Here is a 23,831-nt window from a genome sequence, read left to right as displayed (position 1 = left end):
TTTTATTCTAAGCAATTAATTACATACATTTATTCTAACATTTAAAAATTTTTTAAATGACCTATTATGTCAACTGATTCATGCATTGTCGCCGACTTTACGCACGAGTGCAAAATTTCAGATTGATTGGACAGGTAGAAGTGTGTTAAATATCGATTGTAAGATTTTTAGCAGACAAAGAAACAACAAGAGGTGAAGTTAAAGAGATGTGTGGTGAAAATATGGTTATAACGTGCGCCCAAAATAGGTTTCGTCAGTATACAATTCTGTATACATATATACGTGGTAAATAAAGCACAAATCTTAAAAAACTTTGTTGTATTTCTTGTTTTTTTTTTCACTGGAATGAATTTCTGTACGTTCTCCTTTTTTATAATTTCTGCCAAAATTTGTTGTGAACCTTGTATTGCGAAACTCGTAAGAACGTTATGTTTCAAAATATGAAAATTAAATATGGTTGAAAATGCACAGTTTTTGATCGTTCTTCGTTTTCAGATTATGTATCGAAGAGTTATTCTGTAATACCATATTAGCTTCCTTTGGTTTTAGAAAAATGAATCTTATTTTTACGATCACAATTATTACAATATTATCAACACAAGGATTACATCGAAATTCAACTAAATCTAGCCACATTTTTGGCAACCGCTTATATCAATCTGACTTTCAATCTCCATTTATCCACCCACGGAACAACATCCACCAGACCAGCTACCAGGCACCGAACATTACAACCAAACTAGACGGTCTTAACCAAGAAGGCCACGATATCCACGAAGCTTACGTAAATCTACAAGAAAACGTTGAATTCGACAGCGATGACAACGTTGAATTAGTCAGCGATGAGTACGTTGAATTAGACAGCGATGACAACGTTGAATTCAACAGCGATGAATATGCAACCGACGATGAATGCACCACGTCTGTAGACTACGCTGTAGCGACGTACGACGATGATACAGTCTCAGTTGCTGACGTTGCTCGAGCGTTCGTTATCGGAGGTGTAGTGCGTGATGACGTCACTTCTGAGTTCTTTCTGAACGAGATATCAGTGAGTTGCAAATTATTGAAAATTAAAATGTAAATTTGAGATAATAGTTAAACCACAGCGTGAATCGGCTGTGTTGTGAACCTTGTGCCACGGCATTCTTCCATAAATATGATTAAATTAGTCTGTTAAGCCTCAAAGCATCAGTTTTTGCTCGCCAAGATCAAGTGAAATGCAAATTTTTTGTTTGAGTCGGGTATGAACTTTCAATTTCGGGATTACTGACACAAATATTGGTAACTAATCTCATGAATTCAGCAACGAAATTTATTAGCAATATAACGGAAAAAACAATTTTGTATAATATTTATATCGATTGCACATGTGTTTTTTTCTCAATTTTTGAACTGATGATGGAGTTAGTCTCCGAAGCGTTTTCGGTAAACATTTCGCGAATTTACTGGTTTTTACTTCTTCGCTTTCTATTTTTATTTCAATCACTTCTCTGCACTAAAAGTCTTCGTAATATTTTTATTTTTGTAACATAGGAGGCAAACTTCCGTGGCTCGACGTCATCATCGCACGTCACGCTCTATGGAGTCACGTTGCTGGAGGCGAGGAGCCCTCTGGTGGTGGCGCGAGATGTGTGTCGCCATCTCATCTCTCAAAATGTAATTTTAGACGTTAAGTGTGTCACTACCCACCGCTGGGTTGCAGGGTATTTTTTCCGGACAAATTCCTTCCTTAGTATTCCTTAGTATTTGTTTGGGACGTTGCAGTTTAGGCCACGATGGATCGCCGCCTCTGATTATCGTTCATCCGCCCTCATTGGAGCCACCTGATGCACGATGCTGATGCTTGCTTCTCGCCGCTGGTAGTGTTGCAGGGGAGGTCGATCTGGGATTGTGCCCAGAAAACGCAATTGAAAAATACTAATTCGCGGACAAATTACGCGAATTAGTTTTTTTTAATTGCGTTTGTCGACAAATTTTTTGATGGCAGTACTACTTTATTGAATTTTGAGAAGTACAGAAAAAAGGAAAATGTAATTTTTGCACAGGAACCGACAAATTTACTAGTAAATTTTGAATTATAGGCTTTTTTATTCTGCGGACTTGGCCGTTTTTGGGCCATCTGGCAGCGCTGGTGGGTTGTGCCGCTCTCTAAGTGTTAACATGTACAATGTAAAATATTATATATATGATATGTGGCACAGAAATGCGTGAGATATTTTGGCTGCATTCACACTAATAGATGGGTCGTGTTGTCAGAATACCTACACACTTGTTTGACCTCGGTACGAGAAAAACCATACTCTTGATACCCTTTTTTGTCGGCACAAGCTGGATCAGGATGATTCGCACCAGCGACAATTGTAAAACGTTTTACTCATTTTTTTAAGTGTAATGTTGGTGCGAAATTTTGAGTAATTTTGGGAATAGAGTGTAAGTTGTGCGAAAAAGTTTTATAAAATGAATAAACTTAATTGAAATGATTGAAAACGTAGGAGCAAAGAAAATGCCTCTTGCATCGAGAGCAAAGTGTTTCGTTGACGTTTGAGTTCGGGTATATTTTTGATAAAATATTTTTATAGCATTTTATTAACAAAATCTCTGGTGTTTTGTGAGCGCGTTTTAAGCCTTTAATGGAACTCGTATCATGGCTACCATGCATGGTCGTCTTACTTCAGCTCAAATTCAAAGCGGATTTTCATAGATAGGATCTAACTTGAGCCTGCGTATCAAAATAGGTCCTTCATTTCCAATAGATTTTGCTTTAAATTTTGTTTTGAAGTTTTTCTCAGTAATTTCATACTAAAGTACATACAGTAGTACAGTACTAAAGTAGTAAAGTAGTCATACATCAATTTCATATTTATTTTCATTCATTTGGCACACATTTTTTAATATCATTTACATTATATTTCTACACCTGATCAATATTTTTTACATTTTTAATACAATGCACAAATTTCTCTAAATTAGAATCGGGCCATTTCAATCTCATTTAGTCATATTCTGCACTTTTAATGAATTTGCCAACATTTTCCTAATACGTAAAAAATTGTCAGACATTATTTATTAGTTTCGCATACATATTTCGTATTTTTTCATTCGTTTCATATCCTCCTATATTCATTCTATTTATAAGTTCCATGCATTTTTTTCACATGTTTGGCACGGGAATTCGCCACTTGTGTATAATTTGAAATCTAATTGTTTTGGTGGATGAACTATGCGTTTTATTTCGAACTGAAGTGTGATGGAGTTTTTATTTAATTCATTTTGATAATTATTTATACAGAATTTAAAGCATTTGATTGTCGCTTCGTGATCAAGGCCTCCACGAAGAAATCAGCTGAACTGGTCATCTAGACTAGACTGCTGAACTGGATTTTGCTGTTGTAAAATACAATTATAATTTAAAATATTCAAAATATTCTTTTCATATTTTGAAGCGAGTGTAAAATGAGCGTCCTTTCTTCAACGCACAATCGGGTTTTATGAGGCCTTTATTTACTTAGAATTAGAATACATGCATAATTAGAATGCCTTATTGTTTACGGGATTAGTAATTGCGGGAATAACGGGATTGAGTTCTGGATATAGATTATTCTAGATATTACTATACAATTGTTGAATATAGATTAGGATTTATAGATTTTGTGTTATATACCACCGCATAGTAAGGCTGACCAGCGATTTCACTATATAATACAGCTTCTAGCATGTGTTGTTTTCAGGAGACGTTGTAATTCTTTATTATTTAAAATGATTTCTTTCGGGAAAATATTTTATAGCTTATGAAGCAACTTTAATATATTCACCATTCTCAAACATATTTCATGCTTTTATATATGTAACTATTCGCCAGAATATTCTAATATTGTATAAAGCTAATTGAGATCATAATTGCAGTTTGCCTTAGATTTAATTTGAATAAAACCTCATGGCCACGCACCAATTTGAATTAACGAGATTGTGTAGTATTGGAAGTCGATAACGCGCCAATCAGCAATCCACTCGTACGTGACTTTGATCCAACACGTGCCCGGCGTCTACGAACAAACAGAATATATTTAAGAAAATAGAATATATTGATAATATAGAAGAATATATTGATATATAAATATATCAATATATATTTTAATATATATTGTTTAAGCATCGATATTCATTACTTATTCAGTGAGATCTGTTTGTTTTCGGCTATACGTCCAATTAGACTAGTTTGCTCAGAAATTTGTCAGGTAACCTTATTCACGAGAATATATTTCTTCAACAACCTCACTATCCACATCAAGTGAATGAATGCTCGTTGTTTTTATGAGTTCACTGTCACACACATATTGTAAATTGTTTGACATTTGTATGAGAAAAACCATGTGACACGGAAGAAAATCAAATATTTCAGATGCAAATTAAATTTTCATCGACAAATAATTTCATAAAATTTTTAGAATTGGTTTTACAGCAGTTAGGCTTCCAGAAAAATTATGTTGTTTCTTGTTTTTAAAATTAATACCTCTGCTCTGCTTTTAGAAAAACTTTTAATAATTTAATTTGTCAATTAAAAGATTAACTGTTTTTACGTTCAGGTAGCAGTCATTATAGCTGCAGGAGGCAGCAACTCAAGCGCTCCTACAGCCTCCATATCCTACACAGGAGGATTCTACCACATCCCTGTCTTGTCCATCTCTGTCAGGGATAGCGCCTTCTCAAACAAGGTATACTTTCCTTAAATAGATAATCTATGAGGAAGGCTCAAGGTACAGTTCATTCAAATAAATAGCCTATGAGGAAGGTCACGTTTCAATAGTAAAAGACTATCTGTAGAGGACAATGCATTCATGATTTTAGTGACAAAATAACTTTACTATGAGATAGAGCTGGGTTATTGAAGAGGTGATCGCGGTCGTTGGCTGCAAGAAGGTGGAGAGACGGGGTTAGTGTGGAGGTGGAGGTAGAGTATAAGGACTTCCGTGTGACTTTTCTTCCAAAAAGTGGGGAAAACGAAACTCTGCTTTCTCCAATTTAATCGGTGAGTAACTGGTTAGGCTTACGGTGTTCCAGTGTCGTATACGACTTATAATTGCCTAAAGTTTCTCCCATACAAAAATTTTTAGCGAAGATTTTATTTGTAACGATTTATATCATTTGTAATGAAAAATTAGAGAAGTTTAGATTCATCCATAGGGGTAGTTTAGAACTTTATTTACTGCGAACTTTTACGCATTTTAAAGAGAACTCAGTGATATGGTAGCTTTATTGATTTTGTACCATCGTTTTTTTCTGTTATTTTTTGAACTGAAACACGTAAACTGCATGCGCAATAAACGTTATTTAAAATTAAGTTGATTACAGGACATGTTTGCCTCTACTTCCAACATCAGATTCTTCGAATAGCAACGCACCAGTATTTTTGTTACAAGCATATAACTTATCATCTGTGTCCAAACAATAATACGAAAACTTTCTCGCAAAGTTCAACGGCAGAACCGCCAGGCATCGCTATTGCGGACAATCTAAACCCATTATCTCGAGTTAACACGTTGACTCCGATTGCTTCATCTTGTACTATTATTTCATTTTTTGTACTGTTTTTAAACAGGGATGCCAGACGGTCATTTTTTCCGGACAAATTCCGTGATTTATTTTTTCTCAATTGCGTTGGCCGGCTAAAATTTATGATAGGGGTACTTCCTAATAAAATTTTAAATACTGCAAAAAGAAAATAAATGGAATTTTTATATTTTTCATATTCATAATGCTTCGCTCCATTGGACAGTTCAACCGAAAAGTTCCCGAACAGTAATACCATTCATATCTACATGCAACTTAGCACTCGGGTATTGGGATATTCATAGAAATAACATGAAGCTCATATTTCAAGCTGCATACATTGCAGGACCTTCACGCGTTGCTGCTTCGAACAGTACCGCCGTACAGTCCTCCAATAGTAATGTTTTTAATATCAGCATGTAACATAACTCCATGGTATGGAATACTCATAGAAACAACATTAAGAATATATTTTTTAGCTTCGTTTATTATAAAACCTTAATTCACGCGTCGCTGCTGCAGACAGTTTCATCGTGCAGACCTCCACCAGTAATGTTTTAATATCAGCATGTAACATAAGTCCAAGCTATGGAATACTCATGTGAACAACATTAAGAACATATTTAAGAACTTCGTTTATCACAGAACCTTCACGCGTCACTGCTACGAACAGTTTTATCGTACAGACCTCCAACATTAAGTTTTAATATCAGCCTGTAACATAACTCCAAGGTATGGGATACTCATGAAAATAACATTAAGAACATATTTTTCAACTTCGTTTATTGCAGAACCTTCACGCGTCGCTGCTGTGGACAATTCCGCTGTACAGTCCTCTAAACAGTAATGTTTTTAATATCAGCATGTAACATAACTACAAAGTATGGGATACTCATGAAAACAACATTAAGAAAATATTTTTCAACTTCGTTTATTGCAAAACCTGTAGAGTGCGGACAGTTCCGCCGTACAGTCCAATATTAATTTTTGATATCAGCATGTAACTTAACTCCAAGTTATGGAATACTCATGACAATAACATTAAGAACATATTTTTGAACTTCATTTATTACAGAACATTCACGCGTCGCTGCTGCGGACAGTTTCATCGTACAGTCCTGTGACAGTAATGTTTTAATGAGTATGAGTAATGTTTTAAGAACATATTTTAGAACTTTGTTTATTACAGAACCTTCACGCATCGCTGCTACGAACAGTTCCACCGTACAGTCCTCCAACAGTAATGTTTTAATATCAGCATGTAACATAACTCCAAGGTATGGGGATACTCATGACTGTCACAGGTATGAGGGACACTGTTCGGGTGCGCCACTGTCACAGATTGTGTATTTACTACAAACGATGATATTGAGCTCATAGTATTAAGCTCTACCTGAGGATCGGGTTCGTTGACTAAGGTAGTGAGGGATAAGTAAGACACACAAGTCCAGATAACGTATCTTGTATATGGGGTGGTAATACAGAGTTGCGATACAGAGTTATAAGCTACGACATCGACCGTAAGGTCGGAGAACTCAAGCTACACGCTACATCGCGGAGTGCTTATCAGCTACTGGGGGGTTCGCTTAAGGTTGCTAGACCTTTTATTAACTTCGCTTCCGCCCACTACTGAGGTCTTGATCGCGTGATCTATCACGTGTCTATCAGATGTTGACTCGTCCTCAATCTCTATCAGGTCAAGTGGATTGACACCGGACATGACAATAACATTAAGAACATATTTTTGAACTTCATTTATTACAGAACCTTCACGCGTCGCTGCTGCGGACAGTTCCACCGTACAGTCCTGTGACAGTAATGTTTCAATGAGTAAGAATAATCTTTAAAGAACATATTTTAGAACTTTGTTTATTGCAGAACCTTCACGCGTCACTACTACGAACAGTTCCGCCGTACAGTCACCAGGCCGCAGTTTGGTTGCGGCTTCTTGAACGTTTCTCGTTCCGGTCCGTCGTCTTCGTGATGTCGTCGGAGGCTGAGGGCTGGACCACGCTACGCCACCTCCACGACCTCGTCAGGGACATGAGTGATGAGACCAATGTCAAGGTGAGTGAGGGTGATGATATGAGGGTAAAGGTGAGTGAGGGTGATGATATGAGGGTCAAGGTGAGTGAGGTTGATGATATGAGGGTCAAGGTGAGTGAGGGTGATGATATGAAGGTCAAGGTGAGTGAGGGTGATGATATGAGGGTCAAGGTGAGTGAGGGTGATGATATGAGGGTCAAGGTGAGTGAGGGTGATGGTATGAGGGTCAAGGTGAGTGAGGGGTGATGGTATGAGGGTCAAGGTGAGTGAGGGTTGATGAAAAAGGGTCAAACTTTGCTAGCAGTTTTTCCGTCAAATTGACCAAAAATATTGATTATGATGAATTGTTTCAAATAATTGTCAATTTTAGGATTGTTGAACTATCTACTGAGTTTCAGATCGTTTGCAAAAAAATAAAATATATCAAAATTAATCTAGTGGGAATTCCATTACATGCAAGTGCCATGCTGGTAGTAACGATAAAGTATTTCTGAAGACATTCAGGAGGAAACTAATACCACGTTGTTATTTCTTCAACAAAGATTTTCTACTACCGATGAAACTTTGACTTATGATCTATGTTGTTTATTCGGTAAGTCCCGATCACTTACATAACTTCAATATCGGAAGCTTAAGTAATTTGAAATTAATATACACAGGTGAGCTCGACAGTCGAGTTCGCTCCAGGGTCAGCGAGCGTCTTGAACGAACTGAGGCCTCTGCAGAACAGCACTGTCCGCGTCTACCTGCTGGCGACCAGGTATTTTTCTTTCATCCTTTTTAAATCACCGAATAAAACATTGGATAAAGAAAAGCTGCAGAGGAGTGAAACCAGGACTGTTTTGAATGTCATTTCAAAAAATAAACCAGATGTGTTTGCGATGTTGCCGGATTGACCCTGAAGTCCGGGTTAGTAGCCACTAATAGCCTTATTCTGTTTGCGCCACCGCAGGGAACATGTGTGTACTGTGTACTTTATCATCGGTTATTTTAAAGTAGGACCTGTGCTGTTGTCTTTTATTTCATGATCTTGTAGTTAAGTGTGTGAAATTATAACTGTACAAGCTTAGGTTTTAGGAACTCTTTTTAAAGCTTTACTATGTGCTTATGGCTTGTCCCATTTGTGACCCTAGCCGCAATGTTCATCTCTCATGCAGGGAGACCTTCGAAGCCTAGACTCGACTTCGATCCTCGCATACTGTTAACACCTTTCGTGTTGAATGAAATCTTAATATTTGGTCATCTTTGTTTCCTTCGCTTGATGAACTGCGAGAAGCAGGTCGAATCTGAAAGGTTATTGCGGGATAGGTTGTGGTTTTGAGTTACGCCCAGTTCATAAGGGCTCTGTAACAAAATATAGCAATGTAGCAGTGAGTTTCGGGCTCAAATTTACAGCAAACGCACATTTTTTTATTCTTAAAACCAATAAAAGGCCAGACGACCTGATCTTAGCCGATACCTTCAATAAATCAATAATATATATAAATAATTGCAAAATTCGTCATTCTTCTTATAATGACAAATTTTTATATATAATGGCAGTGAATTGAACTTTGTCAAATGATTCACGTTGACAGAGCCTTGCTTTAACAAAAATTCACTTCCAAAAACGTAACGATTTGACTGCATCATGCAATGATGATGTGACAGCATCATCTCTGACGATATGACGACATCATTACATCATCTCTGACGTTTGCTTTACAACAACAATCACAACAACAATTTATTGCTTTACACCAACAATTACAACAACAATTTATTGCTTTACAATAACAATTTATTGTTTTATTATTCATGGACAACAATTTATTACCAAACAAAATGCATGTGTTCATGCAAAGTTGTTTGGTCTACTCAGTCTTATGAATTTTTATTAAAAAAAAGTTGAGTTGAACTGGATTTCATCAAGGTTATTATAATAATTTAAGTATTATAAATGCACGCGTGAAATTTGAAGTCAAAATTGACGACTTTCGTATTAGGAATAGGTGAATGTTAAGTAAAAAATTAAAACCTTATATAGTTTCGCCAAACTAGAACTATTAGATTATTTCGTCTAATTTCAATATTTCATCTAATTTCTGACAAATTTTCCGTTAATTTTCGATTTGTGAAAAATGACCTGGATATAACATGCGTATGATCTGTGCTGTTCCACCGTAGGGATGCTAATAGCAATAGGTAATATGAATAGAAATGATCGTTCATTAGCAATATTCCAAGTTCTTCATGTACACGTGAAGGGGTTATAAACAAATTTTTTCGACTTACTAAATGGGCATTCATTAAAAAAATTAATAAATTATATGTAAATGATATAATGAAAAGGGGCGATTTGTATTTCAATGTTTTTTTGTAGTTCCATGAAAATTTTACAAATTGAAAAAATTTGTAGTGTTTCATTCGGTGATTTTATGAAGATGGTATTCGATGAGAACCCATTAAGGGGAGCGTCTAGGTCCAAAGTTCGAAATTTTGGCTTTTCCGGTCTTTAGGCTCATCTTAAAGCTTACTTTCTGACGCATTGAACGGTACTAGAACCATCTCTGTACGTTGATTTATGCATTCGCAACAGATCCCGTAAGGGGGGAGGTGTCCGGGCCCCTTTAGTAAAGTTAGGCGGAAATTACCCGGCCGGGCACAATAAAAGGGATCGTCTGATGTAAAGCAACCAATTATGACATTCTCCAGTTCTTATACTTATCTTAAATCTTACTTTCTGCCGCATCAAACGGTACTAGAACCATCTCTGTACGTTGATTTATGCGTTCACGACAGATCCCGTAAGGGGGGAAGGAGGTGGGGGGCCTTTAGTAATTCCAAAGGGGGAAATTAACTATAAAATGTGCTCTTCACTCGGCTAGAGCTCAGTAACCTCACAGACAGCACGCGGGATGGTGTTCATTTAGTGGCTCTATGCACCGATTACTGTCTTTGAAGTGAGTTGATGCTTACTTTTGGTATCTAGGCTACGTTACGTGCCTTTACGTGCCACGCGGCGGCTTTTTGCTTCTACTGAAAAGTTGCCAAAGCAGAAAACCTCTCTCACGGCAATCCTATCTCCTCCTACAGTTTTGAAGCTACATCAATGGGACATATACCATTCGATTTGGAAAGGAAAGACTACAAACGTCACTTGGTCGTTTTTCCAATTGCGTTATGGTTCAGATTTTATTTTGCAAAAAGTTGGGGAGGGCGGGAGTAAAATCGGAAAATTTCGAAAAATATCGGAAAAAATGCTCACACAGCCACAAAAATGAGAAATCTAAAAAACCGCCAAGTGACGTTTTTAGATATGGTCTTTGCGCATCGAATGATATGTGTCTCGATGTTGAAGCTTGAAAATTCTAGGAGGAGAAAGGATTTCTAAAGTACCCCCTTTTTGGCCGTTTTCTAAGAATTTCACGTTTTCTTTCATTTTTTTCGAAAAATTCACACGAAGAAAAGTCTTAGAATTCCGTTTTACAGAAGTGTACCAAATTTCGAATCGATCCGTCTGCAAATAACCGAGATAAAGTTGTCCCTGGACGCTCCCCTAAAGATGGGACTTGAATGTGGTTGGTGGGAATAATCATTATTTCACCAAGGTTAATTAATTCGCACCGATAAACATATTTTATATGAATATCGCATCGTCCAGGCACGTGACTGCAAAAGCGTTGAAATCCTTGCAAGAAGAACAGCCTGAAATGATAACGAGCCCTCCGTCTGCCTGCTGCCAGGAGAACCATTGGAACATCACTGGGCCTCTGCTGTACAGGTGAGCACAACCACTGAAACATCACTGGGCCTCTACTGTACAGGTGAGCACAACCACTGGAACATCACTGGGCCTCTACTGTACAGGTGAGTACAACCACTGGAACATCACTGGGCCTCTGCTGTACAGGTGAACACAATCACTGGAACATCACTGGGCCTCTGCTGTACAGGTGAACACAATCACTGGAACATCACTGGGCCTCTGCTGTACAGGTGAGCACAATCACTGGAACATCACTGGACCTCTACTGTACAGGTGAGCGTAGTCACTGTAGCTTCACTGCATGGTACTTCACTGCATCACTCTCAAATTTAGAAGGAGAGTCATGATGAATAAATTCGTTCGTGACGAATAACCTGGCATATGACCACTTGAAATTGATACTTTGAGCATTCTCACCCTGATGCACGATGTTATCAAACGATGATACACATCGTGTGCAATCTCACACGATGTTATCCCGTTCGTATATTAAGCATTCTCACCCTGATATACGATGTTATCCTACACATATATTAAGCATTCTCACCCTGATATTTTAGGTACCTCAAACGTCAAGATCTGACAGAAGGACTCACAGGACGAGTCGCGTTCGACAACAACGGTGATCGAATCTTCGCTGAATATGAAATCATAAATGCTTTACAAGACAACCTACTGAAAGTTGTCGGCACCTACCTGTATAACAAGGTTTGAATTAATTAAAATCATGGTCAATAGATGCAAATAGTGATCAATATACCTAAACTCAATTCTTAGATTTCTGATAGTCATGTTTATTCATTGGTAATTATTAAATTATTCATTTGGAAAATAAATAAACAGACGGAATAAATTAAAGTGTATATAAGGATTAAACTGTAACAGCTCGATCAGAATCAAATGCTTACCAGTAAGTTAATTCGAATGATTTAAAAAATCTTGATAAGGCTCTATTTGCGCTTTAAAAATCACTAAATTATATATAATATAAGCGCAAAAAATAAATTTACTATGAATTAGTTGCCAAAGCCAGGACAATATAATTCAAGTTTAACAAACTTGATAGGCAAAACTTTATGGTAGGTCTGAGTGACACCGGGATGTAATTGACTTTATTAAAAGTTTTCAACTTAGATAACAATTTTCCTATTTGAAAATTGTTATCTTTGCAGTCATCGGGAAGAATGGATTTAGAATTGAACGAAGAGATTGTGTGGCCCGGCGGCGTTAGCGAGACGCCTACAGGTTACTTCATCCCAGCACACTTGAAGGTAGGCAAGGGCTTGAGCGAAGTGATAGAACAAATATAATTCAGTACTCACTGCAGTGAGTGACAGAGAGCGCATTTTCTCGTCGACGAAAACGTAAAGTCACGGACAGACGGACAGACGGACTGACGGACGGACGGACATGACGAGCACAATGGCGCATTTTTTCCATAAATGAGAAAATGCGCTAAAAAGGCGCAGAAAATTATCCACACGATCAAGCACTGAATATTTCTTGGTTAATTAAAAGGATTTACATAGATTTTGGGGGAGTGTGCTTAAATATTGGTCTAGCTCTCACAATTATATGAAGTGATTTTGGAAGTTGGATAAAAAACCGGAGACAATGAAAAAACATCCAAATGTGTATATAAATTCGCCACAGGAAGATCACACAATAAATGAAGACTTTAAAGTCCTTCTTACAATTATTTACTATTTTGTTAGTAAATGTTATTGGATGTGATTATAAGTTGTAACGGTATTCCATGTTATAAATATTATGAGTATTTGCGTAGGTCCTTACCCTGGAAGACAAGCCGTTCCTGATGATGTCGGAGACGAGCGTTGAGAAGAGCGAGTGTGTGACACCGACCCATGCCCCGTGCTTGCTGTACGCAGGTGCTGCCGTCAGTGAGTGGTCACTTCATTGTAGCTTTAATATGATCGTAGTCATTGTAGCTTTCATATCTTCATAATCATTGTTGCTTTAATATGATCTTAACCATTGTAGCTTTCATATCTTCATGATCATTGTATTTTTCATGTTTTCATAATCATTGTACTTTTCATATCTTTATAATCGCGGTAGCTTTCATATTTTCATAATCATTGTAGCATTCATATCTACATGATCATTGTAGCTTTCATATCTTCATAATCATTGTAGCTTTCATATCTTCATAATCATTGTTGCTTTAATATGATCTTAACCATTGTAGCTTTCATATCTTCATAATCATTGTAGCTTTCATATCTTCATAATCATTGNGTGTTTAATGTCATTACTTTGAACATCATTAAAGTGCAGTGTATTTAATGTCATTACTTTGAACATCATCAAAGTGCAGTAAACATCATTTCAGTCCCTGGTGAACGCTGCTGCTCGGGTTATTGTGTTCAATGTCATTACTTTGAACATCATTAAAGTGCAGTGTATTTAATGTCATTACTTTGAACATTATTAAAGTGCAGTAAACATCATTTCAGTCCCTGGTGAACGCTGCTGCTCGGGTTATTGTGTTCATCTCCTGAATGAACTCGCCAGCGCCTCGAATTTCACGTTCGATCTCTATGTCTCGAACGACACAGAGTACGGAGAACAGTATTACAGTAACGGTACAGGTGGGTTATTACAGTACATGTGCTGGTAGTAAGTTTTTTATTACGTGTCATCAAATGAAAATAATCAAGATAAATAGATACTTTTTAGCGCATTTTCTCATTTGTGGAAAAAAGACGCTATTGTGCTCGTCATGTCCGTCCGTCTGTCTGTCCGTCTGTCCGTCCGTCCATCCGTGACTTCACGTTTTCGTCGACGAGAAAATGCGCTCTCTGTCACTCAGTGCAGTGAGTACTGAGTTATATTTTATTTTTCTGCACAAATTCTGTACCACGAACAAAGTACTTCAACAGCACAGCGTTTTATTTCTCGGGCGCTAATAGGAAGGCTCACAAATTTTCAGCTCACTGAGACGCAAGACGTATCTAAAAGTGACAAGGCAACTATAAACATAGCAGTTACTGATCTGTCATTTGAAAGGTCAATTAAAAAACTCCTGCTGACTTGAATGATATTCAATCTTCGGTATAAAAATGTACCTCGATTCACTCACCTAATTGTAGAAATCAGGGCTGAGATCCTTATACGTAGCATTAATTCCAGGAACGATTGTAGTAACACTCAAACAGTTACGGTGCAGTTCTTTGCAAATATACTAACACAAATAATTTTATTTGCGTATTTCATATTTGCCGTTATTTTTATTTGCTGTGGTTGTCTCAATTATGAGTGGACTATATTACGGCAATGCTTAGTGTAATGAAGTCTGTATACTTCATCGGGGTTCGTTTCACTGACTCGGATACTATAAACATTTAGGAACACCAACAATTTAATAGAACAAACACGAATCAAAGTTTACATCAAGGGAGAACGTCATACATTAATAATAATAAATCTGACACCTTAGCTGCTCAATCTACAGATACAACAGGCAACATCTGTGAATTCCTAAAACAAGGTAGTCTGCAGGGCTTCTCCGATCCTCAAGGAAAGAAGTAGGTCCACGTGGTGATCGTTAAGCACGAAAAGCTCTAAGAGCTTGGAGAGTGTCACCTTGAGTCCAGTCCACACGAGATCAGCAGCAACCCTACACATTGAAAATAATACTTATGAACCGACTGAAACTAATCATTTAAGCACATTAATTATGGAATCGCAATATTATCACTAAATAACAACTGAATATGAAATAGAAGTAGCATATTTTATTGTCTAATCTCAATTTGGTTGAACGGAACATCTTACCAATAAAGGCAGGGTAGGTTAACTTGAACCACAGCGTGATATGTGAATGATAGTGATCGATTTGAAATAACATTTGAAAATTAATGAATGGCCTGTTGCTTAGAATAATATAGAAGTGTCGGCACTGAAGAAATAGGCCCATGGCCTGTTGCCGATTCTTGAACTTTTCGATCGTGACTTGATTCACAAGGGGTCCGGCCTTTGGAACCCGATCTTTCCATAGCTGACGATTGATTGAGATAGCTGCTGGACTTATTGCCTGGTCCGTTATTGATTTCACAAATGAAAAATGAATATTCAAACGTCAGTGCGGAAAATTTTGTTTAGAATTGACTGTCATAGGAGAAATAATTTTCCTTAAAACTAATTTGCTGATATTTTATTTTAAAAATGTTCAGGAAAATTTGAAATTAATGTACCATGTTGTTTATTGCGTCCATATCTTCAAAGAAAATCCATCATATGGAATTCCATGCCGTAAATTGTTCTTAAAAATATTCCTCTCGCAAAGAAGTAGTTTCTAATTCGTGTTATGACTTTCCCAGTTCAGTTTTGAGATATTGATGCCTGGGTTGCAATCTGGGTGATGTTACCGAAAATATGTTGATATCTTCATCGCAAATACTTGGACAACTTGTACTTTTTGTCTGTGCAGAAAGAAATATATTGCTGCATGCCACGATAACAAGCACGTGCAGCGAAATATTAAAGAACTTTCATAAAACTTATGGCAGTTTTGTCAGCAATGAGCTTTGGTATATGCGACTGAAGCTCGTAAATTTAATAAAACTTGAAGGAATGTTTGAATTTGTGACGACTTGGCCAATATAAACGGCTACAACTGATGTCTAAATGTCATGAAATGAGTGCGAATATTGGTAGAGTATAGGAGTATTTTTGGTGCAATTTCAATTAAAATTTATTATAAATGGCATAATATCAAAAATTTGTTTCTTTAATTTTTTAACGAGTTGAGCTGTTTCTTTTGCATATTTGGTATATCCAAAAGGTACAGTATCTTGATGTACTTACGACGCTTTGAATAAATATCGTCTTTTTAGCGCATTTTCTCATTTATGGAAAAATGCACTATTGTGCCCGCCATGTCCGTCTGTCTGTCCGTCTGTCCGTCCGTCTGTCCATCCGTCCGTGACCTCAAGTTTTCGTCGACGAGAAATGCGCTCTCTGTCACTCACAGCAGTGAGTACTGAGTTATATTTTTTCAAGTAAAATGGATTTTAGACGCTTAAAATTTAGGTCTTGGAATGACATGATTTTTGATTAGTTTATTACAAACAATACAGGTTTGGTTATCAAACCTTATGTGTCTGATAATGAATAATAATAATTAGAATGTTGCTAATATATTAATATGTTTTTGTTATGAAACCTACTTTTAATCTGTTAACTCAAGAGGTTTATCAAACTTTAAATTATCGGCAAAATATTTTCATGTATGAATAAAAATACTCCTTTAAATTACCACATATGAAAGAGAACAAATATATCCGAAGCATTTTTTTATCTATATTTTTATTGTCGTACATATGTAAAAATTTGATTCAGTACATAAGCCAGTTTCTATCCCCAGAGTCCACTGAAGACATCGAGCGTGTCCATCGTCCAGCCGTTCCACGAGAGTCTTTGGGCCATACTGCTCGCCTCTGTACATGTAGTCGCGCTCTGCGTATGGCTGCTCGACCACTTCAGCCCTATGTACAAGTACGCAATAACGAAAATATACATGAATCTCTGTACANGAAAATCAGGTTACCGATGGACATTTTTATTTCGTTAACGACGTTTCGAATGTTTCTATCATTCATTATCAAGTTAAAAGGCGCATTGAGTGATGAAATTAGCGTCGACATAAGTACAAAGTCAAGTAAATAGGATACTACTCAAAAATCAAAATTGTTAGGAATAATTACAAAGTCACAAAATGATTTAGAATCAAAGCACCGAAAATTACTCCAAAAACAGTCTCAATTAAGGTTCTGACAAATCCAGTAGTTTGAAGGTTGATGGCTGGGGTCCTATCCTTAATGATGAAGGCCTCAGCTATCATGAGTCGGTTGGCGTCGAGGCATCTCATGACGACGCTGGTGCATTCTTCCAGAACCGTATGAGTGATGGTCTCGTTGTGGGCTTCCATCAGGTGGTTCTTTGGTCCACCAGACTGAAGGTGGCACGTGAGACGTCGGCTTAATGTCGTAGTTGTGAGCCCGATGTAGTCCATATTGGGGAGAAGTCTACAACCTTCTCTATTGCAAGAAAATTTTTTTTGAAAATATTGAATATATCGAACAAGAAAATATTGTTCGATATATTGAAAAAACTAATAAGAAAATTGCGAATAAAACAAATTCTCAGGGGCCAAACTTTCAAAATTCGCTAAGTGAACGTAAGTACTTACGCTCTATTTTCTTGTCTATGATTGGTGGTTTTTGCTCGAAAGACCGTCAATGATTGGCTGATGAACTTACGATCTCTTAACTTTTTTTGAAAGTATAGGCCCTGGTCTTAAATGAAACCTGCTTGAAATAACGAAAATATACATGAATCTCTGTACATGTAGTCGCGCTCTGCGTATGGCTTCTCGACCACTTCAGCCCTATGTATAACTACGCTATAACGAAAAAATAGGTATAAATGAATACCAGGAGATAAAACTTTATATTTGTAAATAAAGTATACACTATACATAGCTTTAAATGTTTTTCTTAATATCGATCTTATCGATCTTACTCGCTGTTGTGCTTGTAATTGCTCTCAGCGCCTGATTACTCGACTACTTCCGGTCCCTTGTACGAGTACGCGAGCCAAGAATTAAACTCATTTCTTTTCGAAATGTTTAGCTTTAAAACTTTTTTATTTTTTGACGATCATCTAGAAAGGATTTTTGAAATTTTGAATTTCATAAAGTGAAATTCACGTTCAGATTTTTTCAGAAACTCAGGCAGTGAAACGGACTCTTTAACGCTGAGTGAAGCCTGCTGGTTGTCATGGGGAGTATTGTTGAACAGCGGCATGAATGAAGGTGAGTATTGCACCTACGCATACTACACTGCACTTATGCATACTGGAAATGTTAGAAGTATTAATGATGTTATGAATGAAGGTGAGTTCACCCACGCATACTACACTGCACTTATGCATAATGGACCTATCACAAGTATTATTGATGCTATGAATGAATGTGACTTCACTTACGTATACTACACTGCACTTATTCATACTTGACCCGTCAAAATTAGAGGCCACTTATGAGAATATACATTTAAAAATTTTCTTCATTATTATTGTTCAAGTTTTTAAACAAATCTAGTTATTGCTGTAGTTTAATGTCGTCAAATTACTAGTTCTAGTAACACGAACTTAATTTATTAGAATTAATCAATTTCTTTCTCAAATTATTGCTCGCGTATCTACTACAACGAAACTTTTCAGTGCTTATCGACGTCTGTTTCACGCTCATTGAAAATCACAATGCAATTTAAATTCGCATGAAGTTAATCCTTAAGAGTTTTTAATCAAATTTTATTAGTATGACAACAGGCACGACGCGTTCGATGACAATCACATTGCAATTTAAATTCACAAAGTTTTAGCCGGCTGTTTGTGTCAATCACAATGTAAATTCAAGCAACGTGTTTCCCTAGGAGTTTCCTCCAAATTTCGCTCGCATAGCACAAGGCACGCCTCGGTCACTGAGAGTCACATTATAATTTAAATTCACAAAGGTTTCAATATTGTTTAGCAGAGACACAATGTAAATTCAAGTATGGTTTATTTATATAATTTTACATTCATTTTATGAATTTTTACCAAAATTTAATTGACATGACCCCAGGCACACCGCGCTCTCTGAGTGCCCGAGTGCTGACGCTGATCTGGGCAGGCTTCGCAATGATCCTACTGGCGTCCTACACGGCGAACCTCGCAGCCTTCTTGGTCCTAGAGGAGCACACGGACGCTATAACGGGCATTAACGATCCTAAAGTAAATAAAATATAACTCAGTACTCACTGCAGTGAGTGACAGAGAGTGCATTTTCTCGTCGACGAAAACTTGAGGTCACGGACGGACAGACAGACAGACAGAAAGACGGACATGGCGAGCACAATAGGGCATTTTTACTATAAATGAGAAAATGCGCTAAAAATGAAACCAAATTTAATTTAATTATAATTAAATTTGTTGTTATCGACCTTGCCCCTAGGTTGGCAGGGTAATATTCTTACTTTGTGAATTGATTTATGTATATATAATGGAAATAAGATATTAATTATAATGATTCTAATGGCGAAAGTTGCTTAAATAAGCGACCAATATGAAGTAGTTGAAATAAATTAAATTTCTGTATAAATTGTGTGATAGCCAAAATACGGAACAGTAGCTTACGTTCAATGATCTTCGATACATTTCAATCATTTAAAAAATATCAAAATAAAATGCCGCATTTACAGTCGGTGACTTCACTTCAGGAAATTTTGACATGCTGAATGTGGTTTCGGAAATGAAATAATTTTGAAACTTAAATACTTAGCGTACCCCTGAGCAACACTCGAAATCGATAACTCATTTTACGTCAGAAGTATGTTCAGTGTTAACTAGAAGAGATACTGAAATTTTAGTTGCAAGTACCGTAGACTGGTGAGATAGGCCCACGTACTGCTAAATTTATTTGACCAATTTTAAATACCGCGGAAATTCGTTGAAAATATTTTATGCATTATAAGTTATCATTCAATTCGCAGTCAATAATAGTCTGAAAATAGGTCGATCATTTTAAATTGAAAAGTTTATTTGGCTGATAATTTTGACAAAGAATAAGATTAATACTTACTAATTACTAATTAATACGATTAGTTAGCTATGGAATTTTTCAAATATACGATTATATCCCGAATTTTTATTCCCAGGTAATTATATTCAAGATTCAACGTTTTTAAACTATGACTCATGCAATTCAACTTTCAAATTGTAACAGGCCTACTAATTCGGCTGCTCTAATTCGCTGCATGAATTTCCTTAGCTGAGGAACCCGTCAGAAAATTTCACTTTCGGCACCGTGGTTGGGTCCGCAGTCGACACGTACTTCCGTCAGAAGATCGAGCTGTCGAACATGTACAGAGTGATGAACCGCAGCAACGTCAGGAGTGCGCAAGAAGGGATCAACGCCTTGCTTAATGGGTTAGTGTTAAAATTTAATTAAGATGAGTATGCTTGTATGCTGTGCGGTAATTCATGATTATTTAATATGATTTCAAAACATTGATTTACGATAATCATCATTTTAGTCCAATCGCATCTGTGGAACATCCCGAGCGGCTTATCTTAGTAAAATATTATTGATAATAACGTTAAATTAAGTTAAATTAAATTCAGTCATTTTTTTGATACAGTGACCAATCGAATCCGTGGATCTATTCCGAGGGACTTATCATAGTAAAATAATAATAATGATAATAAAGTTTAAAACATATCAAATTCAACCCTAAATAGGGTTGAATTTGATATGTTTGAATGCTGAGTTGTAAAATGCTGCAGCATTTTACAACCCAGCCATGAGTTCAGTCAAAATGTTCTGAAAATTGTTGAAATCATAGGTCACATCTTTGGTTACTCAAATCTGAATTCCGAACGCCTGCAAATGAAAGTCGTAAATAAAAACTTCATCATTGTCGATTTTTGTGGGCCACCTTAGCAAATATTTCCTTGTTTCAAAAAAATTTTCATTCTAATAACAGGACTCTGAAAGCCTTCATATGGGACAGCTCTCGTCTCGAGTACGAAGCTTCACGCAACTGCGAACTGGTCACCGTTGGAGATATTTTCGGGCGCTCAGGCTACGGTATCGCTCTTGTCAGAGGCTCTCCATGGGCTGAAAAAATTACTCTCGACATCCTGCACTTCCATGAGAGTGAGTTTTTGCTAATGTCGAGCCCTGGCTTGCAATAATTAATATATAAAAGTGCCTGTCACCGTTTTTTTCGTTTACTTAGAATCTAGTTTACATTAAAGCTTAGATTGTACAATGCATTTTATGCAAGGTGGGTTAACATCTTCTTAACCAAGGAATTCAGAATTGTTGAGAGTGAGTTCTTGCGTGTGTCGAGCTCCGGCTTACAATAATTAGTATATATGTATAAGTGCCTGTCACCGTTTTTTTGTTTATTTAGAATCTAGTTTACATTTAGACGTCGAATGTACAATGTATTTTATGCAACGTGGGTTAACAACTTCTTAAGCAAGGAATTCAGAATTTTTTGTCCCAGAAATCTTTTCAGGTGATCAAACTATGGTGTTGTATGAAACTATAAATTATATACATAATCGCTTTTGCGCAGAGTCGCTTTTTGGCGACTCTCATTTCCATAAGAACGTATGAGACAAAGTATAAACATAATTTCGGATATTCGATTTGAAAAAATTTCGTAAAAGAGCAAATCGATTCTCACAAAATTTATAAAAAATTTTATACGTTCATCGACTTCATGCTATATTCGTATTCCAATTATCTATCGCCCATGAAGTCTAACGGTATATTCTAAATTTTTGTATGTGATCACACTACCAATTATTTGCTTTTAGATCGTTTAATAGCTGAGCCGACGCCCGCTAGATCTAATCATGTTGCAAAAAGTATATTTCCTCTTTACAGATGTCTCGATAATCAAGCTAGACAGCCATTACATCTTGTCAGATCATTCAAGTGCATTGTCCTTTTCCAGGTGGCTTGATGGCCAAACTCGACGACCAATGGATTTGGTCAGACCTCGAAGACGAGTGTCCATTGGAGGTGGACGGCGAGCCCTTACAGCTCGGCCTGACCAACATCGAGGGGATGTTTTACATGGTGGTTGGAGCTACGATCACTGGAACAATCCTAATCTTTATTGAAATATTTTGTAAAAGAATCAATATCAAGAAGGCCGCGCAAGAGAGGGCTGGGTCGAGGCCGCCCTTCGCTGGAAAGACAAACTGCAAGGAGGAGGAAGGAGAGGCTGATTTCCTTGATGAGGTAAAATACATGTTACAGGAATTCTAATAATATACAAATTATCCATTTGTTGGATGTAGGTATCACTTCATGCGATATGTATTACATTTTAAGCACAATCTTGATTAAGATTTGGCCGGTTTAGCTTCACGTGTGCTTATTGATGGAAATGAATGACGGATTTAAACAAATTATTTTATTATCTAAAATTTCCCTCATATTTTACAATACCTTACGAATTACAACGACTCTGTCCATTCTTTGTTACAGGTCGTCGATGAATTCCCCATCCCTGAAGCAGTGATGTATGGTCAGCAAGGCAGGCAAAATTGTTCACGAAATTTAGATCAAGATAAACGTTGCACGAGTAACGAAAAAGATCACAAACAGACAAGCGCTCCCTGTAATTCTATAAAATCTACTAATAAAAGCTTGCAGAAGATTGGTCATCGGTTGAAAAATAGCACAAACTTACCGTGGATTTGCACAAATTGGAGTGAAGCCGAATGGATAGGATACTATTTGCATAGAATCGACAAAGAAATTCAAGAAAAGTCAGCCACAAAGTGTACATCAAATCTATCACCTTTGCTAAAGTCGAAGCAGACTTTACTGAAAATGAGATCAGCAGCAAGGAGACATGAACTTCAAGTTAGTGACCATTCATCGGATGGGGTTGCTTGCTCGGTGACTGGTCTGACTCCAATTCTCATTTCAAAGCCAGTTGATGATGTTCAGAAGCAAAAAGCGAACGTTTCAAGTGTTGAAGTTCAGTTGCATAATCCACACATGGAGATTGCCCAGGGTCCTAAAGAAAGATCATCAAAAAACTCTAACGTAAACTTCATCAAAAGATCGAACTGTGCGAGTCGTGACATCTGTAGCACAGTTGAAGCTGTATGTGAACATAGTCCAATTGATGCTCTTGGAACCGCATTTGACAAGGAAGCTCACCAAGGAGTAAAATGCAAAATGTCCCGCAAACCAATTCAAAGCCAACCTGTTGCCTTCCATGTTGACAAGTTACCAGATGTGGTTGGCGCTGTAAGTAACTTGGAAATAAATAATGGGTATGAAAACATCTCTCAAGCAGTAAACGTCTAATTTGTTGTTGCTTGGCGTGGTGTGCATTTCAACGATCATAAGAACTCGCATATATGCTCTTATAATGGCTTATCGTAACTATAAGTTAATTTGCGTCGAATTCAGTTTTATATGTTTTTTTAGAATGAGTTAGCACTAAGATTATTTTCGAATTCAAAGCTCTGTTTTACTGGGTAATTATGATACTGACGAGGTTTCTCAACTTTGGGTTGTGTTTGGGTAATTATCATTGTTAACCCTCTAACGCAGTATGTACTCTCCGGGCAAATAACTTTCAACTTGAGTTATACATAAACTATTGTGTGTTGCAACCTGAGGACGTTTGTACGCAACAGAGAACATTTTAAAGTTGCCGTACGTGGCAGCAACCATCAGTGCAAGTCATTTTGCGCTCACTAGCAACGTATACTTTTTGGGAAGTAGGCTTGTGACAATATTGCCCCCGGCTCCGGTTACTCATGTCAGGCTGTAGAGGGTTTAATTTCAAATCTGCTTGCTAATGTTAGGTTGTTTCATCTAGTATTTATAGATACGTAGGTATGTTAAATTGGTGTTCATCCGAGTAGCCATTTATACCAA

The 23,831-nt window shown here is 37.0% G+C and overlaps 1 protein-coding gene across 1 annotated transcript; it reads left to right on the top strand.

The window, feature by feature from the left end:
- Window positions 1-206: 206 nt before the first annotated feature.
- On the top strand, window positions 207-23,495 carry LOC108675589 (glutamate [NMDA] receptor subunit 1). Its single transcript, XM_047885036.1, has 20 exons — window positions 207-224; window positions 707-1,051; window positions 1,537-1,659; window positions 4,587-4,715; window positions 7,429-7,797; window positions 8,256-8,356; window positions 11,240-11,359; window positions 11,905-12,052; window positions 12,517-12,615; window positions 13,131-13,245; window positions 13,822-13,956; window positions 14,278-14,333; window positions 16,225-16,247; window positions 16,754-16,864; window positions 18,094-18,182; window positions 18,996-19,144; window positions 20,181-20,338; window positions 20,896-21,068; window positions 21,880-22,169; window positions 22,419-23,495. The coding sequence occupies exons 1-20, from the start codon at window positions 207-209 to the stop codon at window positions 23,250-23,252; spliced, it is 3,585 nt and encodes a 1,194-aa protein (XP_047740992.1). The 3' UTR covers window positions 23,253-23,495.
- The last annotated feature ends 336 nt before the right edge of the window (window positions 23,496-23,831 follow it).

The sequence above is a fragment of the Hyalella azteca genome, unplaced genomic scaffold (assembly GCF_000764305.2).
Source record: "Hyalella azteca isolate HAZT.00-mixed unplaced genomic scaffold, Hazt_2.0.2 contig16748, whole genome shotgun sequence".
NCBI classification, from domain to species: Eukaryota; Metazoa; Arthropoda; class Malacostraca; order Amphipoda; family Hyalellidae; genus Hyalella; species Hyalella azteca.
Note: the sequence above shows the minus strand (reverse complement) of the source record. Positions and strands in the feature narration are given on the sequence as shown.